The sequence below is a fragment of the Plectropomus leopardus genome, chromosome 12 (genome assembly GCF_008729295.1).
Source record: "Plectropomus leopardus isolate mb chromosome 12, YSFRI_Pleo_2.0, whole genome shotgun sequence".
NCBI lineage: Eukaryota > Metazoa > Chordata > Actinopteri > Perciformes > Serranidae > Plectropomus > Plectropomus leopardus.
Genome location: NC_056474.1, coordinates 20,149,018 through 20,163,720, shown reverse-complemented (window position 1 = coordinate 20,163,720; position 14,703 = coordinate 20,149,018). Strand labels below are relative to the sequence as shown.

The window sequence follows — 14,703 nt, the reverse complement described above, 5'->3', positions numbered from 1 at the left end:
GGCTTGGAAGGATGCCTTTTGTTTTCATTAAAAGTAACACAATCATTCAGTAATATTTCAGGAAAAAAATGGTGCTATGAAAACACTACTCTTGTACTGTTTGCAGTGACCCAATCACACTTTTTTATAAGAACAACACACAAATAAATAACTTTTTTTTTATTTAAAAAAAAAGGCCAACAGCATTACATATTAAATTAAAATACAAAACATACTGTATTTACAAGTATTTCTTTTTTTAAAAAAAAAATACAAACTTTTCTTTATATGGATTTCACTATCTCTTTTAGACATGACACCACTTTAGCTTAAAATTCTAGTCTTTGGTCCCTGTCTTGGCACCCTTCACACAACAGGTGCTCATTGAATATCTAGTGATGAGACATCCCCTGTCTCCAGCTTTGGCGTGGGGGAAGGCCTCCCTGACACTGATCACACTGTTCTCTTTCATAGCAGTCCATCGCCTGCTCTGCTCTTCTTGGTAGCTTTGCAGGAAACTGCTGGAAAAACTGCTCAGTGAACTGCATTGTTGCGGTCACTGCTGTTCAGACAAGATCAGATTATTGTATTGTCAGTGGGAGTAGCGCTCCCATGCAGAGACAAAAGACTTGAAGTCAGTGTCTTGTGAGAAGCCTGTTTTGGCTTCTTCTAAATTCGGCAGTGACTAGAAGGCACTTGGAAAAATGCAGTCTTCTTCCAATGCAAAGTCATGATCTAATATGCAAAGCTGCTGCCTCTGAAACTATTGAGGATTTTTAGTTTGTAGTGTTACAGAAGGAAAATTAAAATACACAGAATAAAATTTACTCACTGACATTGATTTTGAAGACGCTACACTTTCTCATTGGAACAGACATGACGAGCTTGAAATTCAAGATTGGGATCACAGATTTATCTTCTAATTATTTTTTCATAATTATTTGAGGTATCTGGACAGGCAGGTGGTGTTGAAAGAGTTGAAAACAACTTCCAACTTGGATGGTGGAGGCAGACGGCGGGAGGCAGCAGCAGCGTTATTTTGACTTTGGTTTCTTCTTGTTGCTGCTTAAAGAGTCTGCAGCTTCCACAGACTGCACGAAGAAAGAGAGAAGTGTTCAGACAAATCACATCACATTTCATAACTGACTGCTTGACTGAAGCAAAGATCACGATTAATCCAAACATTTCGAAGGTAGTTTTAAATATTCTTTAAAGGAATACTTGGAGCCCCAAATTAGTGTTTTTGTATATCAATTACTCACTTACTTACATTTTGTGATTACATTTCTTTTTCTGTCATGCCTCCAGTGAACAAAGAATACAAAGATGGAGAAAATTCCTGAATAAAAGTAAAAGGGGTTCACATTTAACAACAGCAAAACATCTGTTAACAAACTTTCACACAACTCATGCAGTCCTCTTTAAGTCTTACTCATCAGGTTGTACACTCGATACTTCAAAAACACACAGCACTTTCCGAAAAAGAGCTGAACTATAAGTAAAACTTATCTGTGCTCTTTTCAAAGCCAGACTTCACTGACAACAGTCATTTTACATAGCTAAAAAGGAAGTTGGCCTACCACTAACCCAGAAAGTTTATTTTTGTTATTGTGTGACCTTGATGTTTTAAAGGGTTACTCCGGATTCACCAAAATCACGACTGATCGAGGCAGCAGTAGACCTGCAGTGTTCAGCAAGGTAAAATTACTGCTTTTGTTAATGGAATCTGGCTTTGAAGAGAACATAGATACGTTTCAGTTTTCGTTCAGTTTGAAAAATGGTACAGTTTTAGCAAAAATGCATGTGTTTGGGAAGTATTGAGCATATGACTGGATAAGTGAGACTTGAATTATTTTATGTGAGTTGTGTGAGAGGTTGAATTTTCTCCCTTACCGAATATTTTGGTCACCAGAGTCGAAAGAAAAAGTTTTCTTCGGGAATGCATCGTACCACAGAATGAGTAATTGATATACAAACAGTGATTTGGGGGTGACGTTTTCCCTTGAGTTGATTTTATCATAGCTTTCTTCAAATGAATGAACTGCTGAGTCATGTTTAAAAATGACCTAAATGAGGAATGATATTTTTCTGTAGATAACTGTCACGTTATGCTAACCTGCTTTCTCTTTCTGGTGACTCTAAAGAAGTCCTCCATACGAGTCTGCCTGCAATGTCCTGCTGCCCTCTCCTTTTCCCTCTCCTCCCTCCGACCTTCCCGCATCTGCCGGAACTTCTCCATTCGGCGACGGATTCTGTCCTCCCTAAAAACATATTACCATGTATACATTCATACCTGTCTTTAACAGAGACAGAGAGCATGTGAATAAAAGCTGGGCTGAGGCAAAAAAGCACATACTTAACATATTTGACGTGACAGAGGAACCGAACCAGGGCTTCTTCGTCTGGCTCCTTCCAGGTGAGTTCAGGATCTGATGTCTGTGGTGCATCCAAGAATATCGTCCGTGCTTCTTTGTACTTCCAGAATTGCGGCACAGGGTGCGTCTGAAGGGCAGCAGATACCACTGTCTTATCAGATCTTACAAGCAATGTGCTTCATGCAAAACATAGACCACTGGTTGTACATCTAGTACCACTCTGTTGACGTGCAGAACCACATTTTCAATCGTGCGGTGCTGCTGGATCAACGTCAGAGCTCTCTTAGGACCCAAACCGGCTATCTTGTCGCAGTAGTCGCAGCCCAGCAAAATACACAGGTCAACAAACTGGTGGAAGAAAATTGCAAAAGAAGGAAAGTTTGAGGACTTATTTATAGTATTTTTTGACAGATGAACTACAATTTATAATATTCTACATTTTCACAGACTTCTTTTTAGTTTCAGTCTCACCTCTTTGTGACTAATTTGGAGTTTCTCCAACAGCTTTGGCAAAGAATATTCAGTGACTTCACTGTAAAGAGGAAGCCAAAGAGATTAGATCATTAGATTAGTTTCAAAACCTTCCAGTTTCTCATACAGTTAACGTCATGGATTGGATTTTTGAAGAAAAAAAGTGACATGAAAGAATTACTGTTGGTGGTGTGGATGCATGAACATGATTTGAGATCAGGTCATTGGAGATCAGCCAGCCAGTAGCTTGTCAGACAGAAATTAGCAGCAGCAGACAGATTTCAAGCAACAGCACAACACGAAATAAAGATGAAACAATCGAAAACATCTTTAGTGTATTTCCAGTGTTTGACCTCACTACATGGTACGAAAGGAAACATAGAGAGGCTCCCTTGTAAAGTCCTCATACAATGGACTGCATGCAGCTCATTTTTGTCTCGATGAAATATAAAGCATCTTGTTAAAGGGACAGTTCACCCCAACATCAAAAACACCTACATAAAAAAAACATGTTTTTCAAACTGAATTTGTTGGCACTTGAGCACTACAGACCAAGTGAAGTGGCATCTAGTTCTTTTACACTGGAGAGAAGGCAGATATCTCTACAGCCGATATCTCCAACACTCTGCAACTCACCCCAAAACAATCTGGAGTGATAAATAGCTCTACACGTATGAGGAAAATGTGTATTTTTTGATGATTTGGGTGTGAGCTGTCTCTTTAAACCCACCTTAAAAAAAAGATATAATAAATGCACTGCTTTTCTCTAAAGTCTTAGACATCAGAGGTTCTGAAGAGTACTTAAATGCACCGGCCCCAGAAAACTATAGAAGAAGAAAATGCATCAAAAATGCATCCAAGCATAAAAACCATGCCGGGCAAATGCATTGAACAAAGTAAATATCTAATGGTATACTATGGAGCATGAATATTAATTAAAACAAATGGATTAAAACATAAGAAAACTCCAGTACAACCCTTTCAGCAAAACATAGATTGCACACTTGTCACCTGTCCCTCTTGGCGTTCAGCTGGCGAATGAGAGTAGTGGCTCCAAAAGGCAGAGTGTCCATGTCCTCTGATGCCACAGCGTCCGCAGTGCCTGCTTTCACCAGCTGGGCGCACAGAGCCTCAGCATCTCCTGTAGCCTGGAGCCCCAGAAAGAGAGGGAAATATATATGAATGAAGTGAATGTTCAATAATATGAATAGAAAACAAAGAAACACTCAAAGTCTCCAAATAAAATGTATTATCAAAGTTGAGATGGAGGTCAGACCATTATGTATGTGCATATGTATGTATGTATGTATGTATGTGTGCATATGTGATATGTGTATATACTTTCTTATTTATTTATTTTCTCCCTTTTCTCCCTCAATTAGTTGTGACTGAATTATGTTTATATGCATTGACTTGTACATAGCACACCATTATTTTTATCTGTTTGTTTCCCCGAATATATAGGTATATGCATCATTTACTCCATGTACAGTTTATCTATTTTCACTTATTTTGATTTATTCAAAGTCAATATTTGAATGAATTCCAATGTATATAATGTATATGTGGCTGCATAACTGAATGGATGAGCTATGTAAATCTAATTTCATATAAAATGTTATGGCACTTTCATATAAATTGTTACCTGCAAATTGAATAAAAAAAAAAACAGAAAACACAATATAAACTTGGTTACATAATGTTTAGCAGGTCATACCTGGATGACGGGTACACCAAGAAGCTTCAGGAGCTGGACACAATCTTGGGTCTGGAGGGATGCTACATGGAGAACAAATGAGTCAAGATTCACATGAGAAGATTTAATATTCAAATAATATTCTCAGTGTATATTTCTCTAAAAATGACGAATTCTATAACTTCAAAACCTGTCCTTGTGGTTATCAGTCTGTGCAGACGTACCTGTGCCTGTGCGGTTGGTGGACCTCCAACCTGCTGCCTCAGCTCGCTTCTCCAGCTGCAGGAAAAACAGGAGCTTGAGGTGGGAGTCACCTGTATCACACTACAGGTGTTACCTGTGTCTATTGTATCACACTACCGCGGTTATGAGCACAGTGGGGAAGCATTCAGATTAGTTTCTCTCTGACCTGTGATTGTCATACACACACCAGCAGGATGTCTTCAGTGTCAAGTTGAATCAAAAGATATACAAGTGTCACTTACAACAGCTGTTTTTTCACCTGGAGGCTTCCCGTCAAACACAAAGACAGGCTTTATGTCATGCTCCAAGAGGGTGAGCGTGCGGAAGAAGAGACCTGTCAGGGGGCTACGGAGAAGATATACAAGACATTTAACACAAACACACCAGCCACAGGGTAGAAAACCCCATGAATTGTCAAACAAAATCTTTTAATTGCTGCTGAGACTGTGGCAGAGGGGCTCATGCAAATGAGATGTTAAAGATATTAGAAACACTATAATTCAGTCCAATACATCACACACTATGAACACCCTCAAAAAGCACACATTAAGTCACACATTAACAACTTTAGGCAAAGTTATTGCAGGGCTATTACACCAGCCTGCCTTGCATCTTTCAGGTGTTAGTAAATTTCTGGGCATTCAATGAACTGGGATGGAAATGGGGAATTAATATATGTCATTTATTAGTAGAAAAAAATGGAAGTACATGTGAAAAACTGTTGTTCCACTTCGGCAAGACAGAATGGCTTATTAAGGTCATTAAGGAGCTCACCTTAGGGTAGGCGTCGCTGCACGGAACTGGTTCACAACAATAGACGTATCCAGTGCGATTACTTTTCCTGTGGGGTGTAACACAGCACCAGCATCATCAGTATCATATACTACAATTTCCATGCGCTGGAAAATAATTGGCTTTTCTTTCATATCCACTTTTTCCCTAAGGTCAAATTTTACTGATTATATGTATTCAAATACAGTACTTAAAGTTGCTCCTATAAAGTACTGGTTAGGCCTGTGCGATATGCAAAAAAAACAAAAAAAATATATATATATATGTGTGTGTGTGTGTGTGTGTGTGTGTGTGTGTGTGTGTACGATTGGAGTCTATACCAAACAAGCACATTCACTTACATCTGGAATATGATTTGTAGGGCGAGGCATCTCTGTAGCACCACAATGTTTTATTTATAATGAATGACATGTTATGACCCATTATATCTTCGTCACAAAATTTCAGCTGCCGCCATTTAGATATTGTACTTGGCCATGTTGCAATTTCAATAATATTTCAATTAACTGTGCAGCCCTAGCACTGTTACTTCTTTGTTACACATTCATTCCACTATATTTTAGAGGGAAATATTCATGTGTAAGTGTCTGTCCATGACATGAATAATATACAAATAATGCTACTGTGCTTGATTTACATAGCAGCAGTTTGATAGTCAGTGGAGATTACCTGTACTGAAGGTATTGAAAAGAGCTTGAATTACCATCAAATGTTTTATAAGCAGTATTAGTTAGACCAGTTAACATACGCTGTAATCAAATACTCTTAACAGGTTATTGTGAAAAAACAATCAGCAAGTACTTTTGTTTAGTGTCAGTACTTATGCAGTGGTGGTATTCATATCCATTACTTGAATAAAAATAGTAATATAACAAGGTGAGGAACTAAGCAAACACTTAAAACAAATTGGTCCCTTCTTAAACAAAATGCAAGGCTTTGCCTTCTAAAACTGGCACAGGGATTTGGGTTTCAAAGGGTATTTAAAATAAACATAAAACCATTGAGATTTGTATGTCCCTTCCCTGAGGAAGAATAAAAAACACAAGTCCCTCACCACCCCCCCCCCCATATGACTATACGCAGTCATATCAAAGCCTTAATCATGAATAAATATTAACGTTAATATTTATTCATGATTTTAATATGTAGACTGTCATGTTTCAGTAAATTAACGTAAGTGTTACTTTTTAGTTTATTTGTCTTTAAGTGTTAGTAACAGTTGTAACGTTAACATTACAGCGAGCTAAGCTACCTAGTCGTCAGGTGACTGTATGCTAACGTTAGCTTTTAGCAATCGCCATTTGTTATGAAAAATATTAAAAATTTAAATGCTAGAAGAAATACACAGATGCAAGATGAGGTATGTTACCCGAGTAGTCACTGATATCCTTGAGGGAAATGGCACCTGGAGCACCGAGGCGGATCAAATCCGCCAGTTTGGTGATCCCCATTGTGTTTTAAAGCACCACCGCTCCTCTGTTTACTTCCGGTCAAAGACCATAAAAAAATGTTAAGGTCGAGTTTGATCCAAATTAGCGTTGACAGCCGTCTGTAGAGGATCTTTAGAAGTACAGGAGGACATGAGTTTTACCTAAATGACATCTCTCTAAAACGATGCCCAGTTAAAATTCCTGAAACTTCTTCCTGGTGTTGCATACCTGCTAATGGAGCAGTAGAGGTCAGCATTGCACAGAAACAGCCTCAAAGAAATCAACATCCATCATTTATTACAGCAAAAATATTAACAAACAATGAATGTATTCATATATTACAAAGAAATTAAAACATTTAACTTAAATCTCCAGCTTTAAGTAATAAGTTCAGTGCTTAACAGAAAAAAAAATGTTACTGCAACGTTTGTTGATACTTTGTATTATATGTAATAAATACACCTCCATGAGATACATTTCATTCTTTAAAAATAATGACATCAATATTTTATATACATAGCCATCTATTACACATGACCATACAGACAGTAGCTCTAAGTTTTTTATCACACAGCATGAAGAATAAAACCACGTAGTCCATGCTTTTAGTCTTGTGTGGAAAAACATGAGAGGTCAAATTCTCTGGAAAAACAAGCTTCAACTGTAGAAACAGCATGGGAGAACATTATCACTGCACAGATAATACCCTTGGTACCCTACCCTTGTTATTGTTGACACTTCATCCAGCTCATAACATAATCTATTGGCATTTGTCTGCCAAAGATAAAAAAAAAAAACAACTTTAAGTACAAACTACAACATTTACAACAATATTCTATTCAAGCAGTGTATACAAATGTTTTGGGTAATGCTCAAACAGAAACAAAGGGCATTCAGGGTAAATGTTATGGCATCTCTAGATTTAGTAATCTCACATTGACACTTTAAGAATGGTAGTTTTTGACAAAACTGATGAACCTCACTGTCAAACAGACACATCAGTTCTGAGGCTTGGTCCTGTAACTGAATCTCCAGCTCTGGGCTTTGTTCCCAAAACATGTATCGCATATTAATTAAGTAAATCCTTGTTTCCTCTCAAATCATTCACCCTCTAATGCTAAAAAGTCACAATAGTTATTCTTTTTTTACTCTCACAGGGATGAATAATGTTAAGCATTAGTGTAAAATCTGTTGTTTGGGTGCAAAGGATCTATCAAGCCTTAAAGGTGCAATCAGAAATATTTTCCAAAGTAATATATCAGAAAAGGTTGGCAATTTTTGCTGATTGATGCTGGTTTATATATTCCATTTTATTTGTATCGTGTTCAGTTTCTTCTAAACATAACTGTGCATCAGTGCAGTATTTGAGAGGTGGAGAAAGCCTAAAACTTCTTCCCAACATACGAGCAAGCAAGCACACTCTGCCAGATGCAGCCCAAAAAGTTGTCCAAATATACTATAAGCGACAATAACATTTAGAGAGCATATTGAGACCCGATGGAGCTGAAGAAACAGCCTGCTGTTGCTCTGAAAGTAGGTTGAGGGTGTGTGTAGCTTTGCAAAACTTTAGCCAGGATGACATTTTTTTTCAAGTAAGCGACTCGTCGTTTAGCCAGTTCACCGGTGCACGGAGCACTTTTATCTGAAACAATCTGATGTTCGCTCTATCACATTGCGTCGGGAAGAGGTGAGTATCAGAAGTATCGGAACAGAAACTTTGTTTGCCACAAATCTTATTTTCTGCGATGATCCAAAATCCAGTGAAAAATCCCATAGGCTTTACGTTGATGGAAACATAGGGACACTAACTTCTGGGTCGGCCTACAAACAAAATGTTATTTCTGCAGCACTCTATTCAGAGTTGACATTATGTTTGTTGCACAGCAGCCAAGGTTGTAGCTCGTTTTAACCAAATGAGGTAAGTACCGTTTGTTGTTACTGCAAAATAGCAAACCTCGGCTCACCACTTCAAAGCAGTCGCTAACATTTTGCAAACATTGTCACTGTGCTTTGTCTTGCTAGTTGTTTGCCAGTTTACACTGGAGAGAAACATACAGATGAATCTGAGTGTAAAATATTCTGACTTTAGCTTTACCTCTGGTTCTAGTGGTGTTGAACCCCCCAGAAACAGTCAGATGTGAATGTCTGAATAACAGCCCATGTAAATTTTGGCAACATTGGGTGGATGTAACAAACATTAGTTTTGTAAACTTTGATTATGCCCCAAGTCTTATCTTGAAATTTGTAAGTGAAATCTTGACATAAAGTTTGCTGTAGATTCACAGGATTGTGATGGAGGACATTTGCCAATGTCGTTTCCTGTGGTTGCTTTTAGGCGAAGTAAAGGCTCTTATTGTATTTTAATAGTTGCACCTTTAACATGGACTTGCTTTGGCTTCCGGTGTTTTGGGAGACTCCTGTCCAATCTTAGCGACGGAACCAGATCCAGGTGTTGATAAGCCAGAATGCCACTGTGGCAGAATACAGGATCACCTCTCGCTTGGACCGTTCTTTGTTTTCTTCCTCCAGGAGCTGCAGACGCCGGTTCAACTTCACAATCTGGGTGGACACAATTTTTTTTTACACTTTAAAAAGGTGAAAACAGCAGTAGATTGCTTCTGTGTCAGACTCCTGACTGCTTCTCCAAACTGGAGGTGTGCCATCAAACATCTACTGTAGATAATAACTTAACTGCAAATAAATATCTCAGGCAACCACACTTCAAAAATCTGAACTATCCCTTTAAGTGACTGTATCAAAATAATCAATAGATATTAAGAATTTAATCTATTAAAGTCCGTCTTTCAAGAGATTTTCCTGACATTTGGAGTTTTTAAATGACGACATATCAAACAAACTTACACACAACTACATTCGCAAGATTTAAACAATACTGTTAATTTTAACGAACATTTTGACATGTTTTTTAGTGGCCTATGATGTGGTTAGTCCTTGTATTTGTTTACAGCCGAGTATCTAAAAATGCCAGTTGCATCTTATCACCGGCTGTGTGCTGCTCTGACAGCATCCTCTGTAAACAGACTGATACATCAGCCTGCTGTGTCAGCATGCCTTCAGCTGCACCCTTACAACTGTAAACTGTAAATCTAAAAATAGGAAAAAAAATACTAACAACAGGCCTAATATGCACACCAGAGCAGCTGAGAAGCATACCAATCACTTATCAGTGACACATGCTTTACCATTTAGTCCCGTGAGACATATTACTGTACCTGTCGTCGTAGTGACGAGGCGTCCACCAAGCCAGACTCATCAGGGTTTATATCCAGGGCCAAGTCCAAGTGTGTCCTGTGGAGATTAATATGTCTCCATTTAGAATAATAATAACAGCAACATAATTATAATTAGTCCTGCTCAGTGACTTTCTGCATGGCTACTGAAAAGGAACTTTTTCCAAAACACATTCCACTAAAACAGTGTCTCCGTCTTACTTTATATAATCTTTCTCGACTGTTAACGTATTTGCACTGGTTTTCACCTCTTATATTACCACCGCATTACACCATTTGAAAATAAAAATAAACGGTGTTTTTGGCTCACGTAGATCAGAGGAGGAATGTTGTTAGTCGAGGCTTTGAAACAACATCAATTAATATTTTTCACTTTCATTGGCTGTAATCATTGGCTTCTTGCTTTAATTTTATCAATTTTATTGGCAAATTGTGCAACTGGTCTTTATTATTTTATGTTAGTTTATTTTATTCTTACTTTTTTATGATTTTGATGATTTAATTGTCACTGCTCAGGTGATAATTTTAATTATCCTAATTTTTATTCCTACTTCTTCGCATACATTATTTATGTGTTTGTTTTAACTTTGTTTACTTATGTCTAATGTTGTATCTTTAGATTATCCACAAAGTGTTTGTGGCCCCAGCTTCCATGCTAGCTCACACACTGGACAGCACATTGTGCTTCCATCTGAAATGAAATGTGCTATAAAAATAAACTTTTGCTTGCTAATGGCCTCATAAGGTTACTTCACTAGTGTTAAATCTCGACACATCTCAAATTAGATCACCATTTTTATGTGCAAATCTTTACTAACTTTTAATCTTTTTTTCACATCAGCTGCTTTCTCGCTTACTCAATAAACTCCATAACTAACTCATTTCCTCATCTGAGGGGCTCTATCAAAGGTTACGGTTCTGTGGCAAGAGTTCATTTCCTAATTTCAGAAATTTCTAAGAAATTCATCACCATTTCTTTGTTCTGAGAAACTCTGTAAGTGGAGTGACTTCTGAGAACTACAGGGACAAAAGAAAAAGACATAACCTGCGGTGGCTTTCGTCCAGCACTTCAAGGACCTGCTGGTATGCCCGGCGTGTTGTTGACTGGATGTAAGACAGGAACCCCGCAGCTGTGAACAGGTTGATGTTTGCATCCTCAGGAGAACAGAGGGGGGGACACAACCGGACTGGGGGGGCACAAGGGGAAGGGGTTACACTGGCAGAGAGGCGAGTGGAGAGAAACAGTAAAGAAATAAGATATTTTTTTAAACAAAGACTGAAGTAAGAACAGCAGATAACACATTTAGAATAAAAAGGCAGCAGCAGTGAAGCAGTGTTGCAATAAATATGTCAACTGTGGATGTGTGCTTACCTAATATCAACTCTGGAAAGCTGACTGCTGTGGCGTATGTTCTCACTCGCACTGCGTTCCCTTCGAGACCGACCATGGTAGTGGGCCTAAGAATGATACGAAGATTTTAAATTGTGCAAGGCTTACATGAAAAGTAAAAAGATGACAATAAGTCTGGTGTAAAATCGACAAAACATGATTTCAGATTTTAAAAAAATTTCCACCGTTCATTTTTTTCCCCCACCAGATAACTTCCAAATCATCTGCTTCAGTTTTAAAGGCTTACACCTGTCTTTGCCTAATCTAATTATTACCCAAAATGTATTTTCATCTGTAATATTGGGCTTGCTCAAGATGAGCCAGGCATGTTCAGGATCCATTACGGGCAATCGCAGCACAATGCAAGCTGCTTAGCTCTCTGTCCAACTTGATCCTGACTTGCTCTTTTGTCATGCACACCAGGGCAACAATAACCCAATGAGTTGGGGGCCGACGTAGTTTTGAGAGCCAGGCATCACAGTTGCTCTCCACCTACTTCGATATCCAGTGCATGATGGGAAATGCCTGGCGTTCGCCTGATCAAAGAGCTGATTGGCTCTTAACTTTGACCACAAACACCACGTTTTGTTGAAAATCCTGATTTTCTGCATAATTGTAATATTTAACACTAGATAGTAGGCTATTACTCATATGTTGTCCAATGTAGGTTTAATCTGTAAACAAATATATCTTGTGTGGTTGACGATAATACCAATACATGGTCTGCAAACTACAGCTAGCCTACAGATGGATCTAGCAGAGTGTAAATATTTCAGTAGCTTCCTGTATTTTCTTTGAATGCTGTTGTAAACTGTCTGACTTTACTGCAGTTTTTTTCTCAGTCCCTTGCTGCTGCCGCCTGAACTCGTCTACTTTTCCAGCAGGGCAGAGCTCATCTCGAACAAGCCTATTTTCATCAATAAACTAACAGCTAATGATTGAAATTGCAAAAGTATTATTGTGGATGTACACAAAGAAAAGTTTAGTAAATTAAGATAATTTATTGTAATGAAAATTTTAAAAAAGGACACAGGATGAAAGCCTTGATTCGACTGTTACCGCCTGGCTGGGATTGCTCTGTGAAGTTTGTTCAGTTTCCAGGGAATCCAGTGGCTGTTCTGTGAGGGTGAGGACACGCGGTGGGGCCTTCATGTTCAGAAGGTCCACAGGAGGAACGGACTGAATCAGGTCCAAGTCTCGGGGACGAGAAAACTGAGCATCCCCATCATCACCTGTGAAGGAAGTGGGACATTAATGTATACAGTGTGTTGACGTTTGTGCAATTTCAGCTTTCTATGAACCATTTTGTGTATGTGCAGGATATTTGCAGCCATGTATCCTGTCTGCTGCCCTCACCTGCTACGATGATCCTCTCTGGCACCTGCATCAGGGTTGCGTGAATAGGCAGGGGTTCCTGAAGTGTCAGAGATCCAGTTTGGTTCCCTGAAGCCACCTTGAGGGTCTCCGGGATTCGCATGCGCTGGCTGATGCCTTCTGTGTACTCCAACTCATAATGGATGCGGTTCATCTCAGCCACCTCTGCAGAGGGGGAGGTGAAGGTTGGCCCACTCATCCAGCCTGTAGACACATCAAATGAAAGGAAATGGAAAAACAATTACAATGCACAACAGATAAAAGACTGCCGTGCACGTTAGACTGTGAACATTTAGGCTACACTTCAGATAACACAGATACAGGTGTGAAGCACATCATAGGTGTGATTATAGGCCTGAATGGTTGTCTGCCTCTATGAGCTTGTTTACATCTGGTATCAGCATGTTTTCAGTTATCAAAACGCAAGTGGACAGCAGAGTCACATCACCGTTCATACCTGAGCCTATCATGTGACTCCAGTAACTGCCCTGTGTGCAGTTATTACACCCACACTTTTGCTAGCTGCTCTGTAACATGTTTGCAACTCATGTTAGCAATTGTGTCAGTGCAGCTAGCGATATCGCTATAAGCAGAAATCAGAACATCTTCTTCCACAGGACAAAACGAGGGATGGTCATGCAACACTATCCAACTTGACATAAACTGTGCAAGTAACAGAGCATAAGCACGTTGTCACTAAATCAACTACCATGTCCTGCATGTAAAGATAGACAGGTTTTCCATTGACAGCTGTGACAGCAAATCTGAGCAAATCACTCAGTGGGACTGGTGACCATTTACATTTAGTGCTATCCAGTTGTGATCAGATCATCCAAAACGCATGTTCATGCCCCCCCAGTATCAGCTAGGATAGGCTCCAGTCCTCCCGCGACCCTTAACCTCAAAGTCTGTGTGTTTTGCACATGTAGGACAAGTGGTGGGGCCTTTGTATATCTGTGCCCAGGGACTCATCATGGTGGCACATGTTCAGTAAAGACATCCAAGCTCATAACAGTATGTATGTAATTGCACTGGATGCTTGTCAGTAGTCGGTCTGCAATGTCATCCTAGTTTTGCAATTATAGTTGAAAGCAATGTCATTATACCTAATTTAAAATGACAAATATAATGAAATTAGTCCTTACGAGGAGTATTACCAAAAATATGTCTAGGGTGTGAAACGGCATGTCCCGCAGAGGAACCCACCGATAGGATGGAGGGTAGGGGGTGTACCAGCCAAAGCTAACAAATAATAAATTAAACATTTCACGTTGTGTTGCATTGAATTACATAACACTGACATAAGGTGTAGCTGTTGTTGAAACATGGCTTCAATGTCACTGAAAGAAAATCCACAAAAGACGCCATGTCTAGCATGAAGCTAATATATAGCTAATGTTACTGGTATGTTTAGCATTAGCTAATGTCATCTTTATCAAAACATGTTAGCTAGGCAGTGCGTTACAACCGCCGGCTTTCCGCAGTAACAGGCTGGCTAACCGCAAATATCTATGATTTCACTTGACTTCAGCGTCCATGACTACTTACCGTTTTGGTTTTAGCGCCGGGGTTTAAATGTCATGTGTCAAAATGCTGTATGTCGTGTATATTCACTGCATCAACCGGGACGGACGACGGGTGCAACCGAAAGACACACCGCTTCAAGCTAGTGTGTGTGAGGAGTCGCTGAATAAACACCCCG

At 39.1% G+C, this 14,703-nt stretch overlaps 2 protein-coding genes across 2 annotated transcripts; both read right to left on the bottom strand.

The window, feature by feature from the left end:
* Positions 1-187: 187 nt before the first annotated feature.
* Positions 188-7,194, bottom strand: zgc:110269 (probable flap endonuclease 1 homolog). Its single transcript, XM_042497778.1, has 11 exons — positions 6,926-7,194; positions 5,539-5,605; positions 5,007-5,109; positions 4,746-4,800; positions 4,543-4,604; positions 3,837-3,973; positions 2,826-2,886; positions 2,571-2,702; positions 2,336-2,481; positions 2,096-2,240; positions 188-1,070 (listed from the first exon to the last, which is right to left on the bottom strand). Exons 1-11 carry the CDS (start codon positions 7,005-7,007, stop codon positions 1,014-1,016), a joined length of 1,047 nt encoding a protein of 348 aa, XP_042353712.1. The 5' UTR covers positions 7,008-7,194; the 3' UTR covers positions 188-1,013.
* A 167-nt stretch (positions 7,195-7,361) lies between these two features.
* On the bottom strand, positions 7,362-14,652 carry LOC121951906 (mitochondrial fission factor homolog A-like). The gene is made up of 7 exons (XM_042498397.1): positions 14,550-14,652; positions 12,984-13,205; positions 12,687-12,859; positions 11,610-11,695; positions 11,283-11,453; positions 10,220-10,295; positions 7,362-9,545 (listed from the first exon to the last, which is right to left on the bottom strand). The coding sequence occupies exons 2-7, from the start codon at positions 13,198-13,200 to the stop codon at positions 9,414-9,416; spliced, it is 855 nt and encodes a 284-aa protein (XP_042354331.1). The 5' UTR covers positions 13,201-13,205; positions 14,550-14,652; the 3' UTR covers positions 7,362-9,413.
* Between the last annotated feature and the right edge of the window lie 51 nt (positions 14,653-14,703).

Coding starts and splice junctions, on each gene's coding strand:
- LOC121951906 (XM_042498397.1), bottom strand. CDS start 13,200: ATGAGTGGGCCAACCTTCACCTCCCCCTCTGCAGAGGTGGCTGAGATG. Junction 11,454..11,609: donor CTTTCCAGAGTTGATATTAG/GTAAGCACACAT, acceptor CCTCTCTGCCAG/TGTAACCCCTTCCCCTTGTG. Junction 10,296..11,282: donor CTGGACGAAAGCCACCGCAG/GTTATGTCTTTT, acceptor TAATCTCCACAG/GACACACTTGGACTTGGCCC.
- zgc:110269 (XM_042497778.1), bottom strand. CDS start 7,007: ATGGGGATCACCAAACTGGCGGATTTGATCCGCCTCGGTGCTCCAGGT. Junction 5,110..5,538: donor GCAGCGACGCCTACCCTAAG/GTGAGCTCCTTA, acceptor TCTTCTCCGTAG/CCCCCTGACAGGTCTCTTCT. Junction 3,974..4,542: donor TTGGTGTACCCGTCATCCAG/GTATGACCTGCT, acceptor CTGGGGCTCCAG/GCTACAGGAGATGCTGAGGC.